The sequence below is a fragment of the Gymnodraco acuticeps genome, unplaced genomic scaffold (genome assembly GCF_902827175.1).
Source record: "Gymnodraco acuticeps unplaced genomic scaffold, fGymAcu1.1, whole genome shotgun sequence".
Lineage (NCBI taxonomy): Eukaryota > Metazoa > Chordata > Actinopteri > Perciformes > Bathydraconidae > Gymnodraco > Gymnodraco acuticeps.
Genome location: NW_022990513.1, coordinates 1,281,629 through 1,307,013, shown reverse-complemented (window position 1 = coordinate 1,307,013; position 25,385 = coordinate 1,281,629). Strand labels below are relative to the sequence as shown.

Sequence of the window (25,385 nt, the reverse complement as noted above, 5' to 3'; positions counted from 1 at the left end):
GTAAAACTGATACATGGCTATTCTTTAACCCGAGCCTCTCGAATACTGTTCAGACATTAAAGGGCTCCTCACAATAAACGGTAAGACTGTGGGTCAGTGTCTCTTCCTGCCTTTCAGCTCTCTGCCCTGAGCCAGCTTCATCAGTGGAGACTCTGGGCGGGGGGATCCTCCCTCTCCTTTGGTCTTGAAGAAGAAAGACTCATTGAGTCTCATCTGGACTGCCCTCACCTGAAGACACACAAAGTCACTTTGTTATCAAACCGTGGCATACACAAGCCTTACCGATGAGGCGTTTGCTTATTAGAGACAACGTCAAATCCATGTCCATCAATAGAAAGGAATAACAGTTTGAGAGGTCAGGGAGCGATGAGTCCATGCTCTCAGCCGTGGGCCAGAAACAATCATTCCACAGGCACCTTTGAAACACATTGATATGATATACTTTTTTTTAGAGTTTTATATTTTGGATGGACAGATTGACAAAAGTGGTTTTAGAATTCTGTAGCAGATATCTCTTTTTCTATTAGTAAGAAAGACCTAACCGTTACTGAGGCTTGTGTCACTCATTTGGTATTTGTATCATTTCCAGACCACACAAAATACATAATGCTCATTTGTGGTTGTATAAAAGTTCACTTCAGAAATGTATGTTTGTATTTTAAATGCAAATCATTGTCTTTTGAGTAAGTATTTGTATTTACATTGTTACCTACTGCAGGTTAACGCAGAATCAAGTGATGCAAACTATAACATGGTAGCTCCAGCTTTCACTGGTGATCACAGCTTTGGGTTGCGGGTCAGATTTGGTCCACACGTCACTATTCTTTGATTTTCAGAGTAGTGATGAAATATTGCTTAGCTCTTCAAAAGGTAGTATAATTTCAAGAAGCATGAAAATAGTATTTTCTCTTCGTCAAACCCTATTTTTACAAAAGGACTGGTTAAATTCAGTGACAACATTATGAAACAGGTACAAGTTATTATAAGATATAGGTTGTTTGGTGGATGCATGGAGCAGGGTGACTGTGTTTCCTGTGGTGTCACCTGGGTCAGGTCCTGCTTGCCGGAGCGGCCGGGGGGCTCATCCTCGCTGGAGGTGGTCATGTCTGCAGACCAATGCTGTCCAGAAGGCTCTACCTCTCCATCTGTCCTGTCTGAACAACCACATTCATGCAAGTTGGGCTCTTTGTGGTCGTCGCCTCTGATCCCTCCGAGTGGTGACAGACGCATCCCAAGATCTTTCCGGGCCCTCTGCGGCAGGCTCAGGTCCAACGGTTTCAATTGGTCATGATGAGCAGCCACTCTAGTGCTTTCGTAGAACTTGAGGTAAGAGCATAGTTCAAATGTGAAGAAGTTTTGTGTCTGTGTTGAAGTGGTTTCCATGAAGCTCTGGCGAGGCACCGATAGTTCTGATGAACATGATGCAGACTGCTGGGTGGCAGGTTTCCATGTTTTCTTTAAATCAGTTGTCTCCTCCAGGTGTTTCTTCACCACAGCAGGCTTTACACGTGAAGGGTGTGACACTTTTTTCTCATCAGTAAGGTGTGCATTTAAATGCACCTGTGTTTGAATAGATGACTTTCCCTTCTTGGGGTTCTGATCTGCTTTCTTCAACCCGTCTCCCTCCACTTGTTGTTTGAAACACACCTGTACTGTGTTTGTCTTCTGCACATGCGTGTTGGTCTTTCTGGGCTGTTGCTGGACATGTACTTTTGTGTATGCTCCTCCACACTGCTGTTCTACCCAGGGCATATATGTGTGCAGCTCGTTTCGAGGTGTCGACCTATGAGGACTAGTCATAGGAGATTTGTCACTGGTTTCGCCACTGGAAGATTCAGACGGCGATGTTCTGAAAGTCTTCTGGGTGATAAACAGGTCCTGGCTGTTCATATCCTCACATTGGGAGTCGTACGCCTGTGTCACTGTGAGCTGAGCACAGCTCCCACTGTCTCTCACAGCTTCAGGCTCTGTGAGGATGCTCTTGATGGGCCTCTGCTCAGATGAGAAGAACCATTTAGGATGTTTGACTGGGATGTTGCCAGGTGTTAAGTCAAATGCCACATTCTTTTTTCTTTTGGTTTTCTTATTGCAGTCAGATTTGAGCTTCTCACCACCGGGTGGATTTGATGTTTCAGTGTGTTCAAATGTTGCACTGCTGCCCTGTGGAAGTAGAAAACGGTCCCCAAGTACCAAGGCTACTTTATTTGTCTTCTCTTTCCTCACGTCCATTGTTTCTTTACATTTCGAATGTTTCTTTTTCTTTTTCTTTTTCTTTGTCGGGTCGTTTTGACGTTTTTTACATTTCTTCTCCTTTTTAGGGTTCTTTTTTCTTTGAACTATTCCAGGTGTCCAGTTCCACGCCTCGTAGAAGTCCGTCTCCTCCCAGTCACTCATGGCTCTGTTCAACAGAAAGAGGAAGGGGCATAGTTACAGTCAGCAGGTTAGTCTGACACTGCTGGTATGTATATAAACACACTAAACACAGCAGAAAAAACACTTTGCAAATACTCCATGAGACAGGTGTGTAGAAGAGGGACAAGTTGCCAAGAATGTGATCATAAAATGTTCTATTTATTTAAAAAGTCAATTAAAAGAATATTCTTTTGCAAGATCCTATTTGCATCATGTACAAAAACAATAACTCAAATGAAGAAAAGGCAGACATTAAATCTGTGTAGTGTTTGACTTTCTTTCCAGCTTTCTTTCAGAAACAGACATCGGAATAAGATTAGTAGCAAGTATTTTGATATGATTTCATTTTGAGTTATCTAAGCAAAACTCTAGATTCTCCAATGTGAATATTGGTTAGCTCTATTCTGTTTCTATGTCCATGTGCTTTTACACTGAAAACAATCAAGCTCAATTGGTCTTGCTGAAAAATACTTTTAATGTTTGATCGACTAAAGTCCATGGATGGATGGATGAATGAATGAATGAATGATGAATGAATGAATGATGAATGAATGAATGATGAATGAATGAATGATGAATGAATGAATGAATGCATGGATGAATGAATGGATGGATGGATGAATGAATGGATGGATGAATGGATGGATGGATGAATGAATGGATGAATGGATGGATGGATGAATGAATGGATGAATGAATGGATGGATGGATGAATGGATGGATGAATGGATGAATGAATGAATGCATGGATGAATGGATGGATGAATGATGAATGGATGGATGGATGAATGAATGGATGAATGAATGGATGGATGAATGGATGGATGGATGAATGGATGAATGAATGGATGAATGGATGGATGAATGGATGAATGAATGGATGGATGAATGAATGGATGGATGGATGGATGGATGGATGGATGAATGAATGGATGGATGGATGAATGAATGGATGAATGGATGGATGAATGGATGGATGAATGAATGGATGAATGAATGGATGAATGGATGAATGGATGAATGGATGGATGGATGGATGAATGAATGGATGAATGGATGGATGGATGAATGGATGAATGGATGGATGGATGGATGGATGAATGAATGGATGGATGGATGAATGGATGGATGGATGAATGGATGGATGAATGAATGGATGGATGGATGAATGAATGGATGAATGGATGAATGGATGGATGGATGGATGGATGGATGGATGGATGGATGGATGGATGAATGGATGGATGGAATGAATGGATGGATGAATGAATGGATGGATGGATGAATGAATGGATGAATGGATGAATGGATGGATGAATGAATGGATGAATGAATGGATGAATGAATGGATGGATGAATGAATGGATGAATGAATGGATGGATGAATGAATGGATGGATGGATGGATGAATGAATGGATGAATGAATGGATGAATGAATGGATGAATGAATGGATGGATGAATGGATGGATGGATGGATGGATGAATGAATGGATGGATGAATGAATGGATGGATGAATGAATGAATGGATGAATGGATGAATGGATGGATGAATGAATGGATGATGGATGAATGGATGGATGGATGGATGAATGAATGAATGGATGGATGGATGAATGAATGGATGATGAATGAATGGATGAATGGATGGATGAATGGATGAATGGATGGATGGATGGATGAATGAATGAATGATGTGATCAGCAGATTTATTGATGATGAAAATAATTGTTCATTAGTCTGAGTTTTCTGTCATTGGGTTTTCCCAAAGTACCTTTCAGTCGGGGGTTCATGTGTTGTTCTACAGCAGGGGTGCCCAACCAGTCGATCGCGGGGAGATTCCCAGTCGATCGCGAGATGTGTCTAAAAATAGAACAACAATATTCTGTTTTATCGTTAATGTCCTGCAACATAATCTTCCCGTGCCAGAATTATGCACTTGAACGCATCAAAGCTTTGTGATTGGCCGGCGTGACCCCATGTGTCGGGGCGTGGCTGGTGAGCAGTGGGCACTATTTCGCTGACGTTGTCCGTGTCAACAGGAGTGACAGTCACACAAGACCACAATTATGGCAGAAGCAAAAAAGCCCAAAATATATAATTTTCACTCCAAGTGGGAGGATGATTATTTTTATATCTATTCCAATTCAAAGTCCATCTGTCTCATCTGCAATGATAGCGTGGCTTTATCGAAGAAGGGTCATTTAGGAGCGGCATTTCAAAACAGTGCACAAACACTACGAGACGGAATTCCCTCCCTGCCCTACGCTCCCAAAAGGGGAGGGACCTGAAAGGACAGCTAAATGCACAGCAGTCCCTTTTCACCAGGCCCAACAACAAGAGCAAGGCTGCTACCATAGCATCTTATCGTGTCAGTCACGTTCTTGCGAAACACATGAAGTCTTTCAAAGACGGCGAAGTTGTGAAAGAAGCGTGCCTGGAGGCTGCCGACGCGCTTTTGGGGGACAGTAAAAAATAACAGAAGCATTTCAACAGGTTTTTGATATAATAAAAACTTAAGTTAGATACCGTTATTAATCAGCTGTAAGTTTTAGTTTGTTTGAACTTATTCATTATAATTATTGTACAAAATGGTATAAGAATGCAAACATTAAGATCTGTTCTGTTTAAATTGATTATAGTCTATTATCAATTCAGGTTAAGAAACTAGTGTTGCTTGCATCCTATTTTAAAGGCATTTATTTTTATAATCTACTAAAATGCTACAAAAAAGGGTTTGATTCTATTAATGTTGTCTTTTTTATTGCACTTTGGCAGCAGATTCCTGTGTAGCTTCAGATCTGAGTTGTCTTATTAGTAAGCCTAATTTATACTTTTGTAGCAACACTATTTTTATATAATGAAGAAAGGGTTCAGAGTCTTTTCTTTTTTTCCTGTGTCATATGTGGCAGCACTGTTCAATGTTTCTTGAAAACATTACCCACTGTAGTGACGTGTGAATAAACTCCAACTCTGTATCAACAACACTGTTGTGTAACTTCAGTTAAATACTTGTATGTGTGTAGATTAGAAAGAGGTGAGATAAAGTATCTGCAGTATTTTATGAAGTATTCATCGTACAAAGGTCAGTTTTATACAAGTAGAAGTGTGTATTTACCTGGTAGTAGGCTGTCAGTAACTACGCCTCTCTATTTGGACTGATAGATCTCGGCAGACTGGCAACTTTAAAAGTAGCTCTCGGTTAAAAAAAGGTTGGGCACCCCTGATCTACAGTGAACATGTGAACAGCAATCATCTGAAATGATGTTTTTTGATGATGATGTGGGGAGAGTGTTGTTTTTACGAGACCCTCCAAAATGACACATATGGTGACAGGTCAAAGCATTCAGTGACACACACTGCCCTGTATGGAAGTGTTTGTCATGCTTTCATTTGATGTGTCAAAGAAAGGCTGTATATATAAATGCTGTAATGTATGTCCTGTATTACAAACACATATGCTTTCATGTGTGTTTTACTGAACAGCTTCATTTAGCTTTGCTCATTGTGGGAAACAGCATTTTGATCTTTCTGTGTGTACAAACATATTTTGAGATTGACAATAAAGTTGACTTTGACTGATTAAGATTCTGAGTCATTTCTTCCCTATCATGTTTTTAACATAACTATTTTGTTCACGATTAAGATGTAACATTTGGCCCTGGCCCTGGGAGACAGACGTGATGAATGTAAAGTGCATCTACAAAGGTCAACTAAGTCAAGCAAGTGACTACTCTGTATATTAATAATAGGACAGGACAGTCAAATGTATTCCCCTGAGAACAAATAACACACCTGCATAATAACCCTGTTAACATGATTTAAGAAGTCCTTCGTCACAAGTACCATTCCTATTCTAAACCCAACAGTACGACTGAAAAGACTTAAGCGACAAACATTGACATAATCAAATGTAATATGTAATATGAATGTATATGTGTTTCTTAAACTCTGTCTAATTTTGATGCTGTTTTTTTCTAAAATGAGGGGAGCCCAAAGAAACATTTCTACCCCGGTTAACAATAACACTATCTCCAATTTCTTGTTTCGGGCCATTTATGATCAAACATTTGGTTTACGGAGCTCTCTGATGCATCATGTCGACAGTTACAGTGTATGAGTGGGCAGATATCGTAGACTTGGCACCACCTCCTACATGTAATAGAAACCTCGGCCTGCTGAAACACATGGTTCTGGATCGAAGCTGCAATAAAGCTTATGGGACACAAAACGGGCTCACATATCGGTTGATGGTCAATTTGTAAAGTTAACTGATTTAGCTCGTATTAGGTTTCTTAAGAGATGTGCTATACTTTACTTGGTAAAAGTTCATTACAGATATTTATGATATGTTATTACCACAAACTGTATACGTAAAGCAGTGGTGTAATGTCAATACGTGGATGTATTCAAGTACTCTATACTTTAGTACCCTTTGGAGGTACTTTGAAGAGTATTTCAATGTTTTGCTACTTTGTACTTCTACACTTGAGTAATATTTTTGATTGCAGGACTTTTACTTGAAAAAGAGTATTCCTACACTCTGATACTTCTACTATTACTCAATTACAAGATCTGAGTACTTCTTCCATCTCTGACGTGAAGGTAATTACACTCCAGCATGAAACAAGGTAGGCTTAATAGGCAGAGTTACATTTCTACTTCAATGTGATTATAATATTGACAAGTTGCCTATAACATTATCAAACTTTCATAAGAAAGACCTGATGGCCTGGAAACTAATTTCCACTTTTGAATTCCTCTACATTTGATTGACCGGATACACCAAAAGAATATGCAGTGGTGTTTGATGCTTTGCCAAGGAGTGTGCTGCAGCTTCTCAGATACTGAGCTTTCAGTGGTTCATTATTCATGTGACACCATTTTTCTTTTTACAAATATCCAACCTTCAAATTGTGTGGAAATCTCAGTTCATTTGTAGGGCTGCGCGAGTATTGCCAAAAGTATGTGAGTAAATCTCACTGTAAACATCTTAATTATGACCGATCATAACTCAGGTGCTAGTGAATTGTCCGACCGGCCCACATCGGTACCGGCCCACCGGGAAAACTCCCGGTATTCCCAATGGCCAGTCCATCCCTGCCCCTGCCTAACAGTATCACGTTGATAGTTATACTTATTGGGAGAATGACATGGATTAACATTAGTCTATTCACATCTAGTCTAGTTAAATCAAGCAGGAACTAAAAGCAAATTGTCGCAATTTCGTAAACACAATGGCTACACAATGAGCAGCCTAACAACCTGCCTTTCTGTCCTTTCCAATTCCACCGTATAGTTCGCGGTTCAAACGGGTAATTCATTTCACACAAATTAGTCATATTGACCGACGTATAACTTGTAATATAAAATATCGTAATGTCATGCATATAAGTTTTGAAATAACTGAATCGTTTGCCTACCTCAGAAGGCGGCTTCCACGCCTCAACTCCAGCCGTTAAATTAAACTTCAAAGAGACCGCCACCGCTCCCTCGAGAATGTGTTGCATTCACATGTTCTTGTTAAATCCGTGTAAAACCAGACAGAATAAAAATAACTCGTAGAAATAAGTGTGTCGAATACACATTTGAAGGAGTGTTCAAATCTAAATAGTGTATTTCAGAAGATACGCGAAACAAACTTCCAAGAAAAAGATTTAATTAATTAGATTCACTAATGTTTTAACCTTATACGACCAGGGCTCAAATTTCATCTCAGTTTTAAACCATATGCCTCAAATGCAACATATCAGCAATGTCCACTTGCCGTAGTCTAATACGCCTTGTTACATACTTGTTTATTAAAATACGATATCAATGAACATTAAGAACATTACCCATAAACGAATTGTTGGTAATGTAGTTCTACCCCATAGATGTTTCACCCCACTACGTCTAAATGTGAGCGTGTTCGTGTCTGGTTAAAAATCGCAAAATGAATCTTTAATGAGTGTAATAAACTGTTCACATCAAAACCACTAGATGTCGCAATTTACCTGACATAATGTAAATCGGTCTCAAAAGGTCAAAACCTGTGAGTGTGGCTAAACTGTGAAAGAAGATAGTATAAATGCTCTGAGAATGATCCATGTCTGCCTTATTTTGCTTATCTCGCTGAAGGTCAAGAATGAAACCACAGTTATACTTTACATCCCTAATCAAGACAATAGACCTGTGTCGCTCTATTAATAAGTTTACAACTTAGGATTCTATAAATAAGTACTTTATGAATATTTGTTCACACAAAATTGTTCACACAAAATTGCTCAAAGGGAGAAACAGGTAGGCTACGTTGATGTATAAGAAAATCAAACTTGTCCAGGTGCCAGAAAGACTGGGTGATGTAAAGGCTATATATGCATTCACCATACAGTACAATAAAATGCCCTAAACAAGAACATACTGCACTCTGCCTTAAGATAAGCCTTATAAGGGAAGGGGGAAAACACAGTACAGTATCTACAAATAAAACGTTATCTTTTTGTTTATTTAAGGTTTACTAGTTTGTTTAGGACAGTAAACTTTGTATAATAACTAAATGTATATTTCTCTTGCTAGGTGCCTGTATTATAAATCATAATACAAATAATTATGATAAATTATGAACAACAACATCTGTTAAATAAAGGGATTCAATTATAGATTAACCAATCAACTCAGAATTCCCCAGTCAAAAGCTACAATTGAAGGGCCAGAGATCTACTAAACAAGTACATCAGTTAAGCTTGTTTTTATTCTCAGATGTATACTCATTATAACTTTTATTTAACATGATATTTTACAATTTAATACACAGATTGTTGTGAATGATGCTGGGCACAATCCCAATGACTGAATGAGGGAATTATTTAATTGTCTGTCCTCCAGCATACTCTCAGGACAAACTTTATCTAATTTATTTTTTGATTTAATGGATGTTGAATCTTATATGTTCCCTTATTTTTACTGGCCTGGTATTGCTAAAGCAAGTTGAGTAAAAAGATATAGATTCCTATTGCCATATACCAGTATGAGAAGTGGCTCATACTATCTTTCCTCATCAACGCTTTAACAGTTATATTATATCTTTATCATTTTAAGGTCAATGTAAGCCTTCAACCAATTCAGACATTTACATTTAAATACATGTCAATAGGAACAATAAACAAAAAGCAAACATAATCCTTTATTGAAACCTTGCCACATACAACATATTCTCTAGAAATATGGAAACTGTCTGCTATTTGGATCCAGGGAGTTTAAAGCGGTTACGAGTTAGATGATAGCTGCCCCAGAGGTCGCGTTAACCGAATATTTTCCGTCTATGACGGATTTTTTTTTAACAATGACGGACAAATCTAAAAGCAGTGATGAGAACAAACTCGGAACAGCGCCAAAGTTTCCCGGCAGCGAGGCTCCGGTGTTATGCCCTGTTATGCACGCCCGCCAAAAAGGAAATTATATAGTTTCCAAACCTAACTTTGAAATGTCTGCGAGTTTTTTCTTTACGCTGTGTGCGCTCCAGCAAGGTGCAGTGGGCATGCATAACACGGCGCTCACGAGCGTTCACAAAATTCACGGTTTGGTACGTACCTCGGTTTGGGGGTCACGGGTACGAGGTACGAGTACGGGTACGGGTACGAGTTCGTTACAACAAGAAAAATAAAAAAGAAGTCCCAAATGCATAATTCAAGGTTTGTTTTTTATTTATTTTGAACAGTATAGCGTAAGTTTCAGTACAAAAATAAGGAAATCTAACATTTTCAATAATTAACTGTATTACACAGTTAAAAACAAACCACAAACAGTACCACACACACTCAGATGGCCATATTATCTATAATGGCTGATGTCAAACAAAAAGGTTCCATCAAGCTGTAAAACTAAAAAGAATGTCTTGAAAATATTACAAAATAAATAATAAGATAGTGTTTCAATCACTTTCAATCACAATCAATAAAAGCCGGGGTCCTCTACTATTGCATAAGGGCGCACATAGCCGTTGAAAAACATAAGCCAAAACTTTAAGCTTCCGTTATTTATGTTGGTCTCTCGGCTTTCATGTCTATTGGCTTCTTAAAAACAGCGGGGATAAGCTGTTGAACTGCTGTTGTCTTTTGCCGGGCTCCGGTGATTGCCAAATCTGGGTGATGCCTTCTGATATGATTTAGCATGTTTGGCGTGTGTTACTATTAACATACCGCATCGCTGTCGAACAACGCCGACACACCGTCCTCGTCCGATCCACCACTGCACTCCATCGTTGTTGTAGTCCACAGGGAACCTGAAATGTTCCCACACAGCTGATTTCAAAGAAGCGGGTGGGTCTTCTAAGCTCCTGTATTATTATACAGGAGCCAAATCTGGGTGTGTAAAAGTTAGTATTGTGAAAAGTCACAATACTAACTTTTCTTCTTCTTGTATTTTGTTCGTTTTGTTATGTTTTCTTCTTCTTCTTCATTTGTTGTTTAAGGGCGGCTGACAAACAGCTTTTATGCGCAATACCTTCCCCTGGATTATATATAGTGTAGTGGATACGGCCCTGAATGACAGACTTTTTTCCCATTCGTAAAAAAAAGGCGTATTCGTCGTGTGACTGCATGCACCGAACCGTGACGTCCGAACCGTGACGGTACGGGACGAATACGGATACCGTTACACCCCTAGTTACGGTACGTCCACACGGCAGCGTCGCGTGCTTCAACGGAGACGCTTCCCATTCACTTTGAATGGGGTGACGTCAGGCTTTGCCGAACTGCATTGTGGTTCCGTCGCTTTGCCTCCGTTGCTCGCTTCAAAAGTTGAGAAAAGTTCAATTTTTCAAGCTTCGACGGAAGCGTCAGCCAATCAAATCATATGCCAGTACAAGCGCTAGCCAATCAAACGTTTTTTTTTAACAAATTAAACAATGAGACATCAGCTACCATATGCCACTGGTCATACCAGAATAAGTCAAGCTGAGAAAGAGTGTGTTATAATACTTATCTCATGTTAGACTTAATGGCCATATGTATGTCAGATATAATTATGAAGCACAAAGTGGTAGGCATGTAAGCCTACATTTGAGAAAGCGTGCTGTTTGATTAGCATTAAACACAGTGTACAGCAGAGGCTGATAGGAATGTCCAATGTGGCTACAGATGGGTCAAAACAATATTATCTACACAATCGTATCAGCACCTTCCCAAACTTACTAAACAACATGCATGTTCAAACATAATTTTATTTTTCAAAAGGATTTATCTCTGGAATACTACTCAGATTTCTAAGGAGTTTGTTACTTTTAGGGCAGAGTTAATAAAGGTTAACTCAACAATGCAAACACAGACACACAACGTTTTTAATATCTGATTTCCTTTCATTTCCCCCAGATTAGGTTGTTATTTGATCATTCCTATTTAGAGAGCAGACTAAGGAAAATTATCCAAGGAAGATGGTTGATCATTTTAAGCTAATGGCTGAATAACTGGCTGTGGGTCAGACTGGTTCAAATGTCATTTAAATTATTTGTTTCCCTGACACCTGATCGAAGCCATCATCCCAGGCAGAGGGTCCGGTGGTGGTGCAGTGACGTGATGGTGCAGGGCCTTAAGAGGAGGGAAGACCTTCTGCAGTTCCGGGAAAGAGAGTCATGCACATGAGCTCACTCACTGTTAAAGTCGACCTTTCAACCCGCACCATTAACCCCGTCACTCACACTGAGCTCAGGCTTTATTGCTCATTGTCAAATCAAAGCATTCCTAAATATGTTGTGAGAGCTGCTGTGTGAACTGTGATCATGCTAAACAAATTTCCTTTTTGAATACATTCCTTTTATTTTTGGTGGGATTGGTGAGTTGCTGAACACCACATCTAACCTTTTTTTCCAACTGCACTGAGAAAATTAAACGGTGACTTGAATTAAATCTATTGTGTCAACAGATGTCCTGTATTTGGTTAGTTGAAAGCAATAATATTAAAGGTCACCTATCATTCTATTTTTAGGCAATAGCATAGGTCTCAGATATTTAAAAATATATAAAAAACATGTCTATGAAGTGTTTTGCTCAAAATATAAAACTTTAAAACCTAATTACTGCTGCTGGTTTATAAAGCACTGAATGGTTTAGGCCCAAAATACATTTCTGACCTCCTGCTAAATTATGAACCATCCAGATCTCTCAGGTCTTCAGGGACTAAACAGAGTCAGAACTAAACATGGTAAAGCAGCGTTCAGTTATTATGCTCCAAATATCTGGAACAAACTCCCAGAAACCTGCAGGTCCGCTGCAACTCTGACTACTTTTAAATCCAGGCTGAAGACTTTTCTTTTTGTCGCTGCTTTTAATTGAACTATTCATATCTTAGACTGCACTGTAACTTTTATCCATGTATTTTTTCTTTTAATGTTTATTTTATTAGCTTTTCTTTTTAATGACTGATTTTAAATGCCATTTCTTTCATTTTTCGTAACGCACTGTGTTGAAAAGTGCTATATAAACTTGCCTTGCCTAAAAAAAAGAATAATTGAAAAAAAGAAAGAAAAGGAGGGGGCGGAGCTTATGCCTGCTCATGCGGGAGAATTGTCCCGGCAGATACTGCCGTGATGAAACGCCATATCATGTTCCAAACCACATCAAGGATTATTTCTGAAACAGTATGGAGCTCAAATGCCTTTTCTCTCTCGCGGGTGAGTCAAGGTGATGTCAAGGTGAGTTCTACTTTTTATATTTCCTGCTTTTTTACACACACTCTCTCCAGAGGTTAGCTCTGAGTGTTAACGATACTTGCTAATGTAAACACAGACCATATTACGTCCAAAACAGTCAGGCATTGTTTCTGATAGCAACGTTTCTGATAGGACCGTGGGCGTAAAGCCAGCCCACATTTCCGATATTACGTCATATCGGACGCAAATCTGGCTCAGCTCTGTTGTTCCCCCGTTTTTAGAGATGTGGGTACGGAGGAAAAAAGAGAGGGTTTTATTTTCTGACACTTTGTGAGTCTCCTGACACACCGGGGACACATTTATGTATAAAAGACATCAAAAAGTGCATTTTGCATTATAGGTCTCTTTTAAGTTTAAACAAATAATATTAGGTTCAAACTAATATCATTGCTTTCAACTAACCTAATACAGTTATGTGAAATCTGTTCTTCTTTTTCTTCTTTCGTGTAACGTCAGAGGTCCAACTCGGTGTCGTGTAGCCATGCCCGCATCTATGGTCCTACGTCGAAGAGGCTGGCTTCCGAGGGTGGACTATATAAAGGGCAGGTGGTTATTATATGTTCGGCAGTCTGTTCAGGATCACCGCACTCGCATACAACACTGTCTGCCAGGCCCCACTTCTTCATTGATGTTTTGAAGCGACCGACCCCAGTTCGTAGACGGTTTAGTGTGGTCCATTGCCGGCGTGGTAGGTCGTCTCCTCCTATGGCGCCATCTCCTGGGTCCCAGATGTAGCGATGGATGTGGGAGGGCCCGGCTAGCTCCCACTCCTGCCTCTAAGCAGCCGCCAACCATGCATCTCTGGAGAGGTCCTCAGAGGTGGAATTGAGAATCTCTTGTGCTGCCTTGTTGAAGAGGAGGCGGGACTTGAGCCTACTTAGAGGCGCTGCTCTCGTTGTCGTGTTATGCAGGATGTGCCAGTCATGCTTTTGGGCTTTCCTGGCCAGGGCGAGGGTGGCAGCCTCCCGTCGGAGGCCGGCCGGAGCGACACAGAGAGGGACACAGGGGTAGGCTTCAAGCATCCAGTTATAATCCTGAGGGCGTTGTTGATGACCACGTCAACCTTACTTGCGTGAGAGCTTCTGCTCCAGGCTGGGGCGCAGTATTCCTCTGCAGAGAAGACCAGGGCTTGGGTCGATAATCGCAGCGTCTTAGAGCAGGCTCCCCAGGTTTTTCCAGCGAGGCGGCGGATGAGCGCGACCCTTGATGTTACTTTGGCCTTGACTTCTTCAAGGTGTTGTTTGAAGGACAATGTCCGATCCAGACGCACACCAAGGTACTTCGGGGCTTGCTGGACCTCCAGACGTTTATTGTTGATGTCATGGAATATTTTGGTCCAATCTCTGTTGTCTTTGACTTTTGATGATAGGGGTTCTTTCCTTGCAGTAAGCTCGGAGAGGCCTCCCCCGCCTTCCTGTGGGGGATGGTATTTATTCTCGTCTATGCTTTATGAGACAAACAGTCCTTTGTTCTGTGACGTCTGGCATGCATTAAGGAAAAGCACGCGCTTTTCTAGAGTCCTGCCCTTTCTGTGCATCTTGCAGGGTGCCGCTTCTTTGTGTCAGAGCTGGCTTGGTTTCGCCCCAACAGGGTGGAACTATGCGGGCTCCCCGGCCGCTTGTTTGTTTGTAATAATTGTTTGTATTTAGAATAAACTCAGTGCTTTGGCTAACGACGATCCAGTCTCCTTCATTGAACTGAACATTGAAAGACAGAAGTTTTCATCACAGTTGACACGCACCTCAAGTTCCCTCCTAGCTTCTCTGGTGCTAAGATGGTATGCCTCTGCTACTGTCTTTCTGATGTTGAGCTGTAGACGCCACCTTTGAAAGTGTGCTACCAGGGTGCCCATGTCATTGTTAAGGCCATCTTCCATTGCCTTCCATGTTGGTAGTCTCAGCATGATGGCTAGATCGTCTGCATAGCCGTACTTTCTGGATGTTGTGTCAGGTAGGTCATGTACATAAATGTTGAACAGCATCGGCAAGAGAACCGACCCCTGCGGAACACCGTTCCTCAGACTTCTGAGCCTGCTGCGTTGGCCATTGCTGGTCTGGAGGACAAAGCTGCGGTTGGTAAGCGTCTCCATGATGAACCATATGCCGGTCTGGTATTGTCCTCAACAGCTTCAGGTGGAGTCCACAGTGCCAGATGGTGTCATATGCGGCAGTCAGGTCCAGGTACACTACTAGAGAGTAGCGTTACCTGGTCTACTGTTGACCTTCGATGTCGAAAACCAGCTTGTTCCTGTGGAAGCTGTGAGTCCACCACTGGCTCGATGCGGCTATGGATCATCCTCTCCAAAATCTTGAATGGGACAGAGCAGCGAGATGGGTATGTATGACCTGGGGTCTTCCGCAGGTTTATTTGGCTTCGGCAGAGCTATGACGGAGGCGCGGCGCCAGGTCTTTGGGAGCTTTGACCTCCGGTAACACGACGAGAAGAATGCACAGAGCCAGCCAGATGTTGTTGTGCTCTGGTGGGTGACGAACTCCGGGTGGATGTTGTCACGGCCCGGAGATTTTCCCGGCTTGAGCTTACTTATGGCCTCACTGAGTTAATCTACTGTAAAGTCTCCCAAGAGGTTGGAGTCGACACTGTCCACTCCCAAGATGGAAGACACCTCGCGCGATGTCAGTCGGGCGAAGTCTTTGTCTGCGTCCGGGAAGCGGCCGTTCTTCAGGAGCTGGGATGCGATGGCATATGCTGTGACTGGGCACCTGGGGGGCGTTGTATTTCTGCCTGTAAGCTGGTTGATGGTCTGCCACGCCTTACGACTAGAGTGGGTGAAGTCGATTGATTCGACGACTTCTGTCCATCTGCGTGTGACGTCCAGCCTCTGGAGCAGTGCTGTTGCAGTCACGGCCACCTCTTCTCTGGAGCTAGCACTCTGGTGGTCACACAGAAGACGGCTGCACTCCTCGTCCCAACCCGGGATGTAGTTCCTGTTATAGCCACGCGGAATGGTCTTCTTTGCCGCACCCAGGAGGACCCCGCAGTAGGCTGTGTAGGCCGCGTCCGCATCTGCTGCCTCTGAGTCTGGCAGACCAGCTGACCTTCTCGCCGTCTCCTCAACAAACGACTCCCAGTTGGCCTTTTCGAAAGTTCCATCGTTTGACCAGTTTCCCTGGTACCGGTTGCACCAGTGCTGGAATTTTAATGATGGCCGGACGGTGATGTGAGCGGGGAAACCTGTCCAGGACGCGTCTCTCCAGTTTCAGGTCGTTACTGCGGCAGATGGCGAAGGCCAGGTCTGGGTTGGTGGAGGTGTTCCAGCGTGCAGAGAAGAAGGTTGAAGGCTCCTTGGGATCGTACAGTTGCAGGGCATCAGTTTTGGAGGCCCATTTGCTCAGTGCCACTCCATTAGGTGTTGTGTAGTTGTAACCCCAGTCTGTGTGCTGACAGTTGATGTCCCCTGCATAGATGGCGGATGCAGTTACTGATGGGAGTGACGTCGCAGACAGCTCTGATGGTGGGGGCTTGTATACGTTGATGACTGATGTTTCCTGGATTTTAGTAACCAGCCACTCGATGTTAGAGCCTGGTGGAGATTGGCTACTGGTTGACCAGCTTATTTCAGTCCTGACGAAGGTTGCCACACCGTGTTTCTTGCTGTGGATGGACCCAGCGAGATGGAACCCAGGGATCTTAAGTAAGTTATCGGATGTGCAGTGTGTCTCCTGCAGGAGCACAGACGCTGCCCCGTTGGAATCAGCCAGGTGACGCACGACCTCGAGTTTGGCGGTGGTTAGGCCCTCGACATTGAGTTGTAGCACTGTCAGGCCTCGGTTATCGACGGTCGGGATGACTGCCCGTCCGCCGTTCCTAGGCCTACCAGCTCGACGTTTGGTTGGCGACATTCATTTCGCAAGCTGGTCTTGCACCATTTCTTGCTACTCACAGAGGAGGCCACGTGAAGGCTGTCGTCTTCTTGAAATTTGTTGACATAATACATTTAATTAAAGTAAACGTTTCCGTTTTTCAGTGCAATCAGCAATAGCATTTTGAAAAGCAAAGTACTTCATGCTGACTATGTTCCAAGAGTTATTACCCACTATATTCAAAGCTGCACTAATCATCAATTTTATATTAACAAATACAAAGGTTATTATGAAATGTGTTACTGAGAGGTATCATACATATTGAACTTTAATGCTAATCTTGCCAACTGTGTTAAATGTCTAAGTATGCAATTATTGCTCACATTATCATGCAAACATTGTAAGGTTCTGTTTCCTCAAGCAGAGAACTAATATGCCGTGCAGCTTTAAGCTTTTACAACTTGGTTTTCCCTTTTTATCATATCCTCTCCATAACAAACCTTTTATTGCAACATGTATTGTCTGACATATTATTATTTCATGAACAGATGCACTTTGTTCGGAATATAAACTCATACTTTTGCAAATAGTATAGGTAAATTACAACAAAGAAACAAGAACATGTATAACATATTATATATTACATACCCCTCTTTATATCGGACATACACACGTAATTGTAAACATGTAGATATTTACATGTGCAGCCTTATATCAGCATGCACTGGGTAAAATAAAAACATGCTCTGTGTTTTAGCCCCAATAATAATAATAATAAACATAATAATAATAATAATAATAGAAAATACAAATCAAAAAAGAGCATTACATTAAAAAAAATCTGCAATATTCAGTTCATTTTTTTCCATAGATTATCAGCTATGTTTTTTTTGGTTTTTAATTGTATATGTTTTCATTTCCATAGTATAGCACTATATACGTTTCAAAATAACTTTTGCAGGAGGTTTCCTCTACATTATCTTGGCTTGAGATGAGCATCTGTGCAATGTTATTTATCTCTCGGTCACCCTCTCAGGACATGCCGTCACCCTCTATAAAAGTCACAGCCGGTCTGAAATAGAAGCCCTCCTCTCCTTATTTTCTCTTCTGTGACTATTCTTAAGTCCCGGGCACCAGCTTGCCTTACGGATGCACCTGATTTAGCACCTGGCCATAGCTGTGAATGGAAATGTCAGCTTCCCTTACAGCTCCACTTAGCACAGTGGCAGTGAACGTAAGGATAAATGTTAGAAAATATTTTTCCTGTATTTGGTATCATCTGTGATGATGGGTCCATATTTTGGTGTTGATTTCAGAATCAGAATAGCTTTACTCGTCCCACAGAGGGGAAATGTACATTGTTAAAGCAATTAAAGAGCCAAATATTGCATAAATATATTAAAGATAAATGTAGATTTACACAAGTTACAATGAAAGAAATGCACATCCAGTACCAGTTACAGTTAGGAGATAGCAGACAGGTGGTAGTATTACATGTGGAAGTATACATTGCACAGTTATTTACAGATTTATTACAGAAGTTAAATTGAATTGTCTAGCTAAGGGACAGCAGCCAGTAATAATAATAATAATAATAATTATGAAGCAGTATATATATATATTGCATATAAGTAGTATTTGAAGCCTTGTTCTCACATAGCTCGTTGCCTCTGCAGGCCATGAATAACATGCTTTACATTATGGCAGCATGAGGTAATGAGGACGGCGGGTTTAGGACCTCAACTGAGGTCAGAGGTCGCTGTGTTCAGCGGGTGTCATCTAAACAGGCCGTGGCCACTGTAGTCCTTCACAGTGTTACGGGAAGCAAGCGTAGGTCAATGTCTCTGAAGTGCCCCACCAATAACTGGGGATCTTGTTACGCTGGTTTGTAAACAACACCTGACCATTTCCTGATGAACAGGTGCAGGGGCTGATATAAGATGAGGATTAGCAGTTTATGCTTTCATTTCATGGTAAACTTCACATCCTCTTCACATGGATGGGTAGAAGTTACCTATATTTCTTAGAGTTGCTTGGACTAATGTCATACTCTGTATCCTCTGCTGATGCCGTCATGATCTTTTTTCCCCGTGGGAATGGAAGGAGGAGCGGCATACATAACAATGATCGAAATGTGTGGACTGAGCAGTATGTCAGTTCACACTGGAGCTTTAAAGATGTTAAGCTCTGCCATTTGCTTTTCTAAAACTACAATTATACTTTACAATACAATGTATTAATTAGATCCACCCTTTGACTGCAGGATATGAAGTCTAATTTTTTATTTGTAGAAATCCGTTTCAGCAGATTAAGGGTCTTGGTGTGAACAGTCTTTGTGTCATCACATGGCCATCAGCTCTCGCTACATGTACTAACACAGTCTATCAGTTTATATGAAACATGGTTGCATCCCAAATAACTGTTCTTCCTCAGAGAAAAATAATGAGAAGAATAACATAATGTGTATGATGAGTGCTTGGAGATCATGTAAACTGGAGGAACTGTGTAATAAAACACAGTCACATGCTGTGAGTTTTATTAGATTACATGTAATTGATATTATTAATCTATTCAACAATGTTTTCTCTTTAAGGTGTCAGTTTACCAAAACCAAAAAATATAATTAATTCTTTCTTGTGGTGGCTATTTTTAGGCAATAGAATAGGTCTTAGATATATAAAAAACATGTCTATGAAGTGTGTTGCTCAAAATACAAAACAGATCACCCATTCTAGCCATGCCTCATATCCCTCTATTTCACTTCCTGTTTCAAAAGTGCTGATTTTATGTATAAAGCTTTAAAAAAAGAAAATTGATAAAAAAGAGGGGCGGAGTTTATGCCTGCTCATGCGGGAGATTCCGGCAGATTCTGCCGTGATGAAACGCCATATCATGGATTATCAAGGATTCTCTCTGAAACAGTATGGAGCTCAAAGGCTTTCTCTCTTGCCGGTTATACCACAAGGTGAGTTCCTTTTTATTTCCTGCTTCTTCACACACATGCTCTCTCCAGTTAGCTCTGAGTGTTAGCGATGCTAATATAAACACCGACCATATTACGTCCAAAACAGTCGGGCATTGTTTCTGATAGCAACGTTTCAGATAGTGCCGTGGGTCTGCATTGCCGATATGACGTTATATCGGACGCAAATCTGGATCAGCTCCGTTGTTCCCCCATTCTTAGAGATTTGGGTACGGAGGAAAAGAGAGAGGGTTTTATTTTCTGACGCTGCGTGAGTTCCCTGACACACCGGGGACACATGTGTATGTAGAAAAGACATAAAAAAGTGCATTTTGCATGATAGGTCCCCTTTAATGTTATTAAACTGTGTACTACACACTGTGTATTAATATCATGTCATTGCAATAGTAAATACAGGTACATCAGTGGTTAAGCAGTTTACATACTCAAATAAAGTACTAGAGACTTTAAACGTGACCTTACTTTATAAAAACACTGAGCAGGAGTGAAACAGATTAGAAGTGTTTGAAATAGTAAAGCTTTGCAGAATGTGTTTGTGAAGTAGTGAGCGTTTTTGTGGATAATGAGACATGGATTATACTGCACACGTTTGTTTCTTAAATCCAAGAAAGTGGGCTCAATTTAATTTATTTCAAATGTACTTTTATCATTGCACACCATTTCTGTGTATTATGATGAAAGGTTAATCATATCGTTCCGTCTTTGCAGAGCTCAAACCACAAGCTGTGCTTTCCAAAGTCTGTGTTGACTGTGTTGGCCGTGAAGTAAAAGTTTCATTTTCAAATGTGAAATGTCCTGTCATGGAAAATGATAGCCTTTGCTCTCTGAAATTTTTTAATCAATTTCAGGGGATCCTTGTAAAACATTATTTTGTGTATTTACATAAAGAAATTGGCATCAGTTGCAAACATCACTCAGACTCTAATGTTTAGACCACAGAATTATGTTCTGTGAAATAACCCTTTGCTCTTCCTCTTTTCAACCATCATTAGAGTAAGTCATGATTCCTTGATGTTCAGCGATGCATGCGTGCACACACCCCTGATGACAAGACAATGACGGCAGCGGCATCACTCCCTGACACACTCCTTGAACTCGCACTCACTCTTTGATTGAGGAAGTTTTCTCTGACGTCAGGTCCGTGTAAAAGCTCTTTTCCGGGAGGCAAACTCATTAAAACAATGTAAATTCTTGAGTGAAGTGCCTATGTAACCAGGGAGACCCCCAAATGGTCAATGAGAGTCATAAATTCATCCAAATGTTGCCGCTATTGTTGCTGTGGCCTGGGAGTCAGACAAAAAAGGTCACATCAGATGTGGACTAGAGTTGGCCACTTGACAAAAGTAGGTGAAAAATAACCAAGAGGCATGCACAATTGAAAATGTGCAGGGAGAATGTGTGCAGGGCTGGGGAAAGTGACGCTTGGGTGTTGGAAACAGGGTCACTTTTTAGTCAAAACTGTAGTTATATTGTGATAGCTTTTATTGTTATAACAAATATTGTTATTTCAGATATTGGAGATTAATCAGGGTTGGGAGGGTTAGTTTAAAATCTAATCCGTTACGATAACTAGTTACATGGCAAATCATGTAATCAGTAACCTAATCTGAGTATCAAAATATAAAAGTTATGTAATCTGATTACTTTCTGTTACTTTTGATTACCTCAATATCAAATTCAATGCAAATAAAAACTAGTTTACAAATGCTGATTAAGCTTAATACATTAAACAAAAGCATAGACTGTATTCTTGTTTAATAAATCAGGTGTCCACCTACTGCATTCAAAAATAAATGTATTGAAAATAAAGAAGAATTATTTCTGGTAGCATGTTGGTTAGCATGTTGGTAGCATGGGGTTACTCCCCAAGCATGGAGATGAAACACTGCATGGTTAGATCAATGATATGATTTACAGACATTCCTATTAAATGTTTGGGATTTGGTGCATGCGTGTCATGCATGTATGTGGGAGTGAATTGGGTACATGCAGAGCCATTAGTTTGCTGTGGAATGACAGAGGTGAACGCCTGGAGCTCAGAGGAGGTGTTGTCATTCCTGTCCTGCCCCTCTGGAGCTGGAGGTGGGACATCAACAGCAATAATGGAGGCAGCTCATCAATGGCCGGCCGGGGGCTATAAAAGGAAGTTGGGGAGTCCAGTGCCTATCAGAACTGATGGGAGCTAACCACCAAAGCAGCCTGACTTCACTTTATACACAGCTCCAAACAGAGGCAGCACCAGAGGTATGTTCACATTCTTCTGAGATATTTAACAACAAAGTTGTTTATTACTTTGTTTCATTTAAATACATTTATTTTTAGAAATTGCAATGCAAAATCTATAAAAATTCGAAGTTGTCAGAGCTTATTAATTGTATCATAGAGAATTGATTTGTTTACTTTTACTTTTTGAACAGATCATCAAGTCAACATGCACAGTCTGGAATATCAAACCTTGTTCATTTCCCTTTGCATTCTACACCTCTGCCCTCTCTGTGAAGCACGCCCCCTAAGGTAACCCCCCCTCCTAACGGATCAATTATGATCAACTCCACGCATTTAGGCTACATATTTTACACCCTCCTTATCGGCACTATCCGTTTTTGCCTTGTATCTTCATGAGTGCTTGTGTGTGCAGGAAGAGGACGGTGAGTGAGGTCCAGCTCATGCACAACCTCGGGGAGCTGAAGCAGGTGCAGGAGCGCCGGGAGTGGCTGCAGCTCCGGCTCCGGGGCATCCACGGCGGGCCGGCCCGGGCCAGCAGCGGGGACGCCGGCCGCAGGAGGAGGCCGCGGCCCGAGGAGCTGCCCGCCCTCAGAGACATGACGCCGGAGGACATCCAGTCCGCTCTGGACGTCCTGGAGAAGCTCCTCAAGTCTAAGAAGTCATGATTCTGATTGGATCTGTCTTCCGACAGTCATTTTCAACACACTTTTTACAGAACTTAAGGCTACTTTTTATTAAAATTGTTTTAATGTTGTTCATCATGTTTATAGCTGTCTGAAACTGACTATTATAATGTATTTTAATTGGATTTAGTTTACATTTTTACTATTTCCTTTTATTTATGAAATTGATATTTATGAAACTTAAGACTGGCAAAAGTCAAAGCTTTCCTGTTGAGGCACTTTCATTTTTTGTATTAACAGTTGGTGGTGTAAACCCATCAAAGCTACTTACTTCATTAAATTGAAGCAGATAACGACTGGAACAGACAATGTTCTTTATCATTTGACAATGCCCCGATTAACGGGCATTCCTGTATTTTATTTTTAAAGTATTTATGTATGTGTGTGTGTGTGTGTGTGTGTGTGTGTGTGTGTGTGTGTGTGTGTGTGTGTGTGTGTGTGTGTGTGTGTGTGTGTGTGTGTGTGTGTGTGTGTGTGTGTGTGTGTGTGTGTGTGTGTGTGTGTGTGTGTGTGTGTGTGTGTATATATATTTAATTACTTTTTAGATATTTATTTTTTTAAATGGCTGTCTTATTTTTTATAAGTATTTGTAAGCCGTGTATGTTGTACCTGTTAGGAGTATGAATAAATAAAACATGAATGTATTAAATGTATTTAAATTATGTTGTTTTAATTGGTTATTACTTATTTGTCACAATCGATCATGTACTTTCATTGTACTCTAGTGAAAGTAGGAATACCAAGGTGTAGGAATACACAAATCCTGTATTGTATTCAAAATTGTATTCAGTAAAAGTAAAAAAAAATGTAGCCATCCAAAAGTAAAAATACTCATTATGCAGATTTTCATCTGAATTGTATAGAGTGAGAACAAAGTAGGCTATCAATACATGGAAATACTCAAGTGAAATACAATTACCTCAAAATTGTACTTAAGTACAGTAGCCTACTTAATGTAGCCTACAGTAAATGAGTGAAATGCTTGTGTGAGCACAAACTAGAGGGGAACATGCAACACCAGTGTGATTTTGGTGAGTCTGTGACTATCCTGGAGAAAGATATAGGGGGGGGTTCCAAATCCGGCAGGAGAAATACCTGCTCTGAACATGTTATGTAGAGAACAGTGCAGATCTTCCTTATTGACACCAGGATTAACCTAGTCTAAAATAAGGAACATTAATAGTGTGATAGAAAATGAAATGTAATGTAATAGAGGCACAGATATAAGATCAATAATACACTTTATTTTAGGGCACCTTTCAAAGCATTCAATGTCACCTTAAAATACAATTCAAAAAAAATAGGAGTGGCATTACAATGCAAACATGTGTTGAGTAGAAATATATAAAAATGATATTCAAAAGAGCAATTCAAGTGAGTGAAGCCAGTTTGAACACATGATCTTGTAGGCTTGATTGAAAATAACACAGTGTCTGTCTGACATGATCATGTGATATAATTACGGTTATATCATTGCTTACTATTCGTGGTTATCAGACACTTAAACAACAGAGACGTTTTTAAGAAATAGGACTATTGACAAATCACATATTATCCCGTCATTGTCTGTTCTGTCGGAAGGAGGAATATAACAGAGTGGGACTATACACTGATTGATTGATTGATTGATTGAAAAGTTTATTAACAGCTTGTATATTGGGTACAGTACAGTACAGCTCAAAACATACAATTGTTAAGGGGATGCAGACCAGAGAAAGACTTTCGTCTTGTTTACATCAGGGTCCCCCATTTCCAATTCATCATATCATTTAAGACATATAATACATATTTGACATACAGATGGCTTATTTACAATTTACATACAGGTGGTTTTTTACATACAGATTGCTTGTTTACAATTTTCATTTTAGATTTCGTTCTAATACATCCTAACCGGACATTTAAGACATACCAAGTCTACAGATATACAGTTAGTAACAGAGTCTAAAATGCGAGTATATACATAGATGGGGGGGGGAAGCTGTCCATTGAACGACAGGTTGAGATTTGTACCATTACCGGGGCCAGTTTTGCAATGCTCTCCCCCGAAGGTGCTCTTTAAGAGAGGTTTTGAAGGTAAGTATAGTTTTACTTTCCTTTACAGTTGTGGGAAGAGCGTTCCACCTTGATGTGGCATAATTGCGAAACGTGTATTCCCCCTTTTTTGTGCCAAATCTGGGTTTCACATGATTTGTGGAGCTCCCTCTGGTGTTATGATCATGGTATTCCTTGACCTTTGGGAAGAATTTTGACATGTACATGGGTACCATAGAGATGTAGTGGATCTTGTAGACCAGGCCCATTGCAAGTATCTGTACTCTGTCGTCTACTCTAAGCCATCCTAGGTTGTCAAAGTGGGCAGAGGTGAGGTGGGTTCTAGATGAAAGGTCAAGCAGTAGTCTGACCAGTTTATTTTGCGATGTTTGAAGTTTTATTTTTAGCGCCTTGGAGGTGCTATGGTACCATGACGGGCAAGCATAGTCATAGTACCCTTGAATGAGTGCTCCTGCCAGAGTTTTCAGGGTGTTTTTGTTTACCAGAGAGGAGATCCGGTATAGGAATCTAGTTCTTTG

General features: G+C 40.7%; 2 protein-coding genes across 2 annotated transcripts; one reads left to right on the top strand and one right to left on the bottom strand.

The window, feature by feature from the left end:
* Positions 1–1,457: 1,457 nt before the first annotated feature.
* Positions 1,458–7,856, bottom strand: LOC117553240. The gene is made up of 3 exons (XM_034227085.1): positions 7,836–7,856; positions 1,580–2,398; positions 1,458–1,485 (listed from the first exon to the last, which is right to left on the bottom strand). Exons 2-3 carry the CDS (start codon positions 2,392–2,394, stop codon positions 1,458–1,460), a joined length of 843 nt encoding a protein of 280 aa, XP_034082976.1. The 5' UTR covers positions 2,395–2,398; positions 7,836–7,856.
* A 14,226-nt stretch (positions 7,857–22,082) lies between these two features.
* On the top strand, positions 22,083–23,189 carry pth1a (parathyroid hormone 1a). Its single transcript, XM_034227047.1, has 3 exons — positions 22,083–22,147; positions 22,321–22,417; positions 22,542–23,189. Exons 2-3 carry the CDS (start codon positions 22,335–22,337, stop codon positions 22,792–22,794), a joined length of 336 nt encoding a protein of 111 aa, XP_034082938.1. The 5' UTR covers positions 22,083–22,147; positions 22,321–22,334; the 3' UTR covers positions 22,795–23,189.
* Positions 23,190–25,385: the final 2,196 nt, after the last annotated feature.

Excerpts from the sequence above, each read along its gene's own strand:
- LOC117553240 (XM_034227085.1), bottom strand. The coding sequence starts at position 2,394 with ATGAGTGACTGGGAGGAGACGGACTTCTACGAGGCGTGGAACTGGACA. Across the intron at positions 1,486-1,579 it reads CAGAACCCCAAGAAGGGAAA|AAACACCTGGAGGAGACAAC; the intron begins GTCATCTATTCA and ends GCTGTGGTGAAG.
- pth1a (XM_034227047.1), top strand. The coding sequence starts at position 22,335 with ATGCACAGTCTGGAATATCAAACCTTGTTCATTTCCCTTTGCATTCTA. Across the intron at positions 22,418-22,541 it reads TGTGAAGCACGCCCCCTAAG|GAAGAGGACGGTGAGTGAGG; the intron begins GTAACCCCCCCT and ends TTGTGTGTGCAG.